Source organism: Cannabis sativa, chromosome 1, assembly GCF_029168945.1.
Source record: "Cannabis sativa cultivar Pink pepper isolate KNU-18-1 chromosome 1, ASM2916894v1, whole genome shotgun sequence".
Taxonomy (NCBI): Eukaryota; Viridiplantae; Streptophyta; class Magnoliopsida; order Rosales; family Cannabaceae; genus Cannabis; species Cannabis sativa.
In genome coordinates this window covers 24,555,199-24,562,221 of record NC_083601.1, presented here as the reverse complement: position 1 = coordinate 24,562,221, position 7,023 = coordinate 24,555,199, and the positions used below count along the sequence as shown (strand labels likewise).

At 32.2% G+C, this 7,023-nt stretch overlaps 1 protein-coding gene across 1 annotated transcript; it reads left to right on the top strand.

Moving 5' to 3' along the window:
• The first annotated feature begins 604 nt into the window (after positions 1 to 604).
• On the top strand, positions 605 to 3,622 carry LOC115707764 (probable protein S-acyltransferase 12). The gene is made up of 7 exons (XM_030635820.2): positions 605 to 1,134; positions 1,721 to 1,967; positions 2,113 to 2,204; positions 2,414 to 2,540; positions 2,640 to 2,725; positions 3,014 to 3,079; positions 3,222 to 3,622. The coding sequence occupies exons 1-7, from the start codon at positions 946 to 948 to the stop codon at positions 3,336 to 3,338; spliced, it is 924 nt and encodes a 307-aa protein (XP_030491680.2). The 5' UTR covers positions 605 to 945; the 3' UTR covers positions 3,339 to 3,622.
• Positions 3,623 to 7,023: the final 3,401 nt, after the last annotated feature.

Below are 7,023 nucleotides of genomic sequence, written 5' to 3'. Positions count from 1 at the left end.
AATTTTTTGTGTTATATATTTTATTTAGAAAAATTTTGTATTCTACCATATTTAATTTTAATTGAAGGAACTTTTTATTATTATATCAAATTTTTATGTATGTGTAATTTCTAATTTTACTTTAAAGTTTAGTATCAAATGTATTATTTTTTAATTTTTTGAACAAATCAAATGTATTACTTTATTAAAATTCTTTATTATTATACCATTTTCTAAGTATGTATTTTTTTTTTCTTTTATTTCAATGTCTTCTAATACATATTGTATTAAAATTATATGGTCGATATATATATATATATAACAAAAAATATTATCAATAATAATTGTAATAACTATTTAAAAATTTTATTATCAAATATATTTATGATACAAATTATTGATATTCATAATTTACTTTCAATTAATTTTTTGATAATACCTACGATCTTTATATATTTTTTTAAATAATTTATCTTCATAATAATAACATATGATTTTTTTTTTACATACAATCTTCAACTCTATATATTACACGTGCAACGCACGTTCAAAAACTAGTATTGTTAAAAGGATCAAAATGTTGACCTTTTTTTTTTTTTTTTTATAAAAAAAAAAGGAAAAAAAGAAGCAAATGTTATTGTTTTCTTCCACACTAAAAAACTATATTCTTTTTATTTTGAAGTGGAAAGACTCGAAACACCAGAAATACCATTCCCAGACTCCCAGTAAAAGAAAGCTGCGAGTAAAGTAACGAAACAAGGAAACAGAGAGATTGTTGCACTGCAGCGTCACCCAGTGGAAGCTACAAAGCAAAGCAAAGCAAAAAGGGTGGGTCGGTGGGAGTTTGCCAAGCGATAAAAGCTGGCTTCGGATATCTGGAAACGTCTTTTCCCACGACGACGCAGGGCTCCGCTCATTCCACATATTCAAATCGGCTTTGCCCCACTATCTTTCCTCCCTCCCACTATGCAGATCAACGTCTTTACGCTCTGCTCCGGCCTTAAATTCCTTGGCTATCTTATGATTCTATTGGTTGCCGCCATTATTGCCGTCTCTTACTACGCCGTCGTTGTCTTCATCTGCGGAAATCAGCTCCTCCGTGGTGGTCTTCACTCATTTTTCGGTTTCTCTGTCATCATTATCTTCCATGCTCTGGTAATACTCACTAACTATTCGCTTCACACCAAGTTTTAATTTTTCACTTTTGGGTTAAATGGGAAATTAGGAATTTTGCTGTTCAGATTTTAAGTTCTGGTTTTCTGTGAAATTGGTTGAATGATACATTGGTAGTTGTCACGTAATGGCTTTCTGAAGGTGTGTTTTTTAAATTTTGAATTAATTCCTTATTAGGATCCAGAAAAGAAAGTCATAAAAATAAATTCGTAACATAGTCTCAGTAATTGGAATGCTTTCAGCAATTGCTATTATTTCACTAACTTGAATCGCGTTTGATTGTTGGATTCACTTCACACTTATTATTTATTTATTTTGCTCATTTATTTTGGGAATAGACTGTTAAACTTATTTGTTCACAAAAGAGTCTTTATGAGTAACTGGTTTAAACAAAATCATTATGGATCAAAACACTTGTGAATTTCCCCTGGTCAGCATACTCCAATTGTAGTGAAATCGTCTGTGGTTTTTATCTTTTTAACAGTACTAATTACCTACAAAAAAAAAAAAAAACATTTAAAGCAGGCTTCTTGTCACTCACTTATGAGTGAGGCTTTTTGTTTTGCAGCTTATCTTATTATTATGGAGCTACTTTAGGGTAGTTTTTAAAAACCCAGGTACTGTCCCTGAAAATTGGAAACCTTCAGTGGAGGAAGATAATTTGCAGGCTAGTACTCATCCTACACATTCAGATCAGGTAGCTCCTGATGCTTCTTCTTCCACACAGTCTTTAGATGGAATAGAAAGAAGACAGCCTGGCTATTGCACTCGTTGCCAAATTGGCAAGCCGCCACGTTGTCATCATTGTTCTGTTTGTAAGTTAGACCTTTTGATGATTTGAGAGCTGTTTGTAAGTAAGCTTATCGATAGGTTGAGAAATTCCTACGATGCTTGAATCTTGGAGTTGATCATGTTATTGATTCAAAAGTTTTATAGTTCTTAAATATTGTGTTTTTGTAGGCCAAAGATGTGTGCTTAAGATGGATCACCATTGCATTTGGGTGGTGAATTGTGTAGGAGCTCAGAACTATAAGTTTTTCCTTCTTTTTTTGGTAAGCTCACATGCTCTATTCAATTCATTACTTAATCGATAAGGCCGCTAAGTGTTTCAAGATTTATATTTTATGCTTATGGAATTCTGTGTTTGAAGCTAGGAAAAAACCCTTCACACAAAGACAGAGTGATTGGCTCTTTTCTTCAATTTGTTGTTTGACTCTTTTATCCTGCTTTTTTTTATTTTTTTTTACTTTTTGGCATAAAGCTTTATACGTTCCTGGAGACGACATTGGATACTTTAGTTTTGCTGCCTCATTTTGTCAAATTCTTTGGTGATGCCAAAAATCGTTCCACTTCTGCTGGAAATCTTGCTATTGTTTTTACAGCTTTTGGTAAATAGTTCCCTTATTAGTTGGTGTTTTTTCTCTGGATATTAACCCTGCTTCCACTTTTTATTCAAGTTGCTAACGATTGACAATGTTTTATTGCAGTTCTTAATTTGGCCTTTTCATTGAGTCTTCTTTGTTTCATTATTATGCATGCATCCCTTGTATCTAGCAATACTACATCCGTAGAGGTAATATCTACAAATTTATACTTTATGTAACTTTGATCTTGCTCATTATGCTATCTGTATATCCCATTTGGAACTCCATACAGCATGCCCTCTTAACTTTGACATGCTCTGATGTGATTTAATAGATTTTATTCCATTTTTTTAGTTAAATGCATGCTTGGTTTGAGTTTGAGTATGGCTAACTGAAAAAGAAACCACCTCACACACTTTTGAGACGGCTCATTTTCACTAATTATTATTGTACATGGCAGATTGTCTCAATATTAATTTATATGAAAACTTCTGTAGGTTTATGAGAAGAAAAGAGCAGTAAGATGGCAGTATGACCTCGGAAAGAAGAGGAATTTGGAGCAGGTTTATTTAATACAATTATCTTTCACGTTGTATTAAGCAGCCCATCGTTTTGCTTCAAATTTTAGATGCCTCAGTGATATTGTCTTCTCGTTAACCATATTCATTCTTCTACTTATTTCTTTTTTTTTTTTTTTGCCTCAAGGTTTTTGGAAAGAAAAAGGCACTCTGGTTCTTCCCATTGTTCTCAAAAGACGATTTGGACAACATACCTGCACTTGAAGGCCTAGAATTTCCAACACGTGCTGATGTTGAGGTTTGAGGCCTGCAAGCTTGGAAGCACACAAGCTTACAACTGACCATCCAATGCATTATGGAATGATTTTCATGTATGACAAGGTGTGTGTCACAATTTGTTGCCAAATTACTACTTACAATTAATGTTGTTGTGTGAAGTTGTATATACATTGGTTTTAATTAATTCATATAAAATTGGCATATGTTTTGGTGTGCTAAGTTGAAGTGGAACATCATGATACCATAACTGACTAGTGAAAAACTGAATTAATCTTTTTAGGATCTATTTCATTGTCATATTTAACATGATTTAATGTGTTAATTATGTTATTATTTTTTTTATTTATTAATGTGGGGAGGCTGTTAATTTTATATTGACATTATGTCTGTATTAGCTGGGTGGTATGCTATGTCTAGGCACACTTTACCATGGGCATAGCCATTTTGGGGGACATAAACCGTGTTTTCTTAGTCACGCAATGCTTTCTCATCTTAATTTAGGATCTCTGTTTTTATCTAATAGCCAATAGGGCTGAGTTCTGGTTTCAATCTCTATTATTTAGTTGGACCATGTTATTAAATTAATAACTATAGGCTATTGAATCGAAAAAAACATTGTTATATAACTAGATTTTTGACCAATTTAATTCTGATAATTTTGAAGGCAACCTGTTGAATTTTCAAGGGGCAATAGAAATGAAAATTGGGGAGGGAATATGCACTCTCTTGAGTAATGTTATTTTTTTTCCATGCAGATACTAAAAACCATGTTTATGTGAATTTGAATTTGAAATTAAAGATGAGTTTTTTAAACGTTGCACACCTTATTTATTTCACCAATAATCTAATAGTTTATTATATATTTGTCAACTGGTTTTTTTGCTCTAAAACAGAGGAACATTATTGGCTGACTGAACTGAAATTTTCATGTAAAATTATACTTGAGTGATTGTGTTTTGTATTTGAGGTGGAAAAAATAAGGCAAGGCCAGGCAGGTGATGAAAGAATTAGAAAAAAAAAATGAATATGGAGAATCATGTGAGTGAATGAGATTTGGGTTAAAGAAATGATGAAATAAAAGTTTTGATTAAAATGATTGCTAGTTTGTGAAAGTGTGGAAACAGAAGTTACACTTTAGCTAAATATCATCGTATTAAATCTGATTTTAATTAGGTTATAAACATGTTTTTTGTTTTAAATATTAAAGCACTTGGTATTTATTCTTTTAAAGGTTTTCCTCAGGACCCTGAACTAATAATAGTGGATTAGTCGTTTGTGAGTGAGAATATAATTTGGCAGAATTTTCTTAAGCTAGAAATTTGGTTGTTCCTTCTATATTCTTTTTACTCTTATTTATAGGAATAGGATAATAATTATTTTTTTAATATAATCTTTACAACAGTTATGAAATATGAAGATTTTTCACGTTTCATATATCTAACTAATTAACTACTTCAATTTTAAATATACCCCCAAGTAATGTAAAGTAAAATAAAATCTTTATGTCACTTGAGTAAATAGAAATTGTATAAATGCTTCAAATTATATTTTATTTAAAATTAACTAAAAATATGGCTTTGATTATTCGTTGGTCTAAGTGTTTTTTACCAACGATCCATTCGATTCGATTAACCTAACTTATAAATGCCTGATCCTACTTTTGCCTCGATTATGTTGGGTTAAATACGCTTGGTGCAGGATTTTGAATATTGAGAAAAACTCTTCGCATGACTAAATCACTTATCTTAAATAGTCTTTCTCGAACCCTTTAATTAAAATGTCTTGCGATTCTTTGTTGGTGTGCATCATTGCGTATATGAGACTCATCTCGTTTTTTTTTTAATCTAATGATTATTGCCACAATTATGAGTTTTGTCCTAGTTGTAAAATTTGTGCGTATGGGTTGCAATATTAACTTCAACTGGTAGTATTACTTCTGAGTCAAATGCTAATAAAAATAGTATGTGTCCTGTCGCAATTTTCTCAGTTGTCTGATGTGTCCACAATACTTGTGGCGATTCAGCAACCCCCCTCTCCCAGCAGGTAAAGAACCCATGAGGTTAATTCCCCATATTGCAGATAAGTAGGGGGAAGTCATCATGTACAATTCTGTAGGAAGTACTCGAAGTATACGAGAGAATCTCTGACACTTATCACACTTTTATTTGTGTCCTTATTTATCGTAGGCCAATAGTACTACTGTCGAATTATCTATTTAGATAAGCTTTGCCAACTAACATGATTTCTACAAAAGCCCTCATGTATTTTCTTAATTAAACTCTCGATTTCTGCTGGGAGTACACATCATAGTAATGGCATTGAGTTACATCTTCGGTATAATTTTCATTCCACAATTGTGTATCTCGGGATCTTGTACATCAAATTTCTAGCCTCATTTTTATCAGATGGAAGTTGACCAATTGTGAGATATTTGAATATTGAAGTCATTCAAGTTGGGTTCGCATTTATCATCTCGACATTTTGGTCATATGTTTCGTAAATGCTTTGGTGCTGGAGTCTCTCAATCGGTACTACGTTGATGTTATCATTCTTGAATTGTGAAGCTAATTTTGTCAGGGCATCGACGTTTGAATTCTGTTCTCTTAAGACTTACTTGATTTTATAATAATCAAACTTCCCTAAGTTATGTCGAACTTTTTCTAAGCATCTTGTCATTTTAGTCCCTTTTGCTTGGTATTCTCTCCACATTTATATTACGACGAGGGACATTGGTCGACACATGTTGAGTTTCATGTATCTCAACCATTTGGGCCTACAATTTTTTTTAATAAATTGTTAGAGTTGAACAGAAATTAAATATATAACGATATGCTAAAGGATATAAAGTTATTTGCAAGCAGTTGTTGTGTGTGTTCATCACGTATTTGTTGTTCTTGTGGTGGAACTATTGTGACTGGGAATACAATTTGGTAGAATTTCTTTAAGTTAGAAGTTTGGTCGTCCATTCTACATTGTTCTTACTGCTATTTATAGGGATAGGATAGCAGTTATTTTTTAATATAATCTTTACAACGGTTATGAAATATGAACATTCTTTATGTTTCATATATCTAACTAACAGGCAGAAAATAAAATGCAATCGCTCCTATTTTAAATAAGATAACTGCCATATTTGATTTAGTCTTTGTATTATATAACATGCGTTTGCTAAGGAGCTTGATTGTTTGAAGTGTCGTCCTTTAGAAATTTGCCAACACTTATACTTCGTGTGACTTATCTCTATTGGAGAACGAATTGATTACATTTTTTAGGTGAGAAGAAAAGCGAGCTTAAGCAAGTTAAGCCTCTCAATATATATAATGTCAACATCAAGATTCTTCTTGAATGTCTTATGAGCTTAGGCCCCTCAATTGCGTATCATGAGTATGTTAAGCACCTAACAATGAATGCTTTTAATATCAACTTATCCCAAGGAGATGGCACGTTAGCTTTATATTGCGAGGAGGATATATATTAATATCTCTGAGTGTTTTTTTTAAACGAAAATAATCTTTATATTAAACAGAAATATCTGCTAATACAATGGACTGAAGAGCAAGGGGAACATCACTCTCAGTAAAACGACGACTTGACCAATAAAAAGCACCACGTGCCATACAGTGCGCGGTTTTGTTAGCAGACCGGTTAACATGACCAATAGAAACACTACTTAAAGAAGATAAAATAGATTGACAATCTTGAACAAATAG

Coding starts and splice junctions, on each gene's coding strand:
- LOC115707764 (XM_030635820.2), top strand. CDS start 946: ATGCAGATCAACGTCTTTACGCTCTGCTCCGGCCTTAAATTCCTTGGC. Junction 1,135..1,720: donor TCATTATCTTCCATGCTCTG/GTAATACTCACT, acceptor TTTGTTTTGCAG/CTTATCTTATTATTATGGAG. Junction 2,726..3,013: donor GCAATACTACATCCGTAGAG/GTAATATCTACA, acceptor AAACTTCTGTAG/GTTTATGAGAAGAAAAGAGC.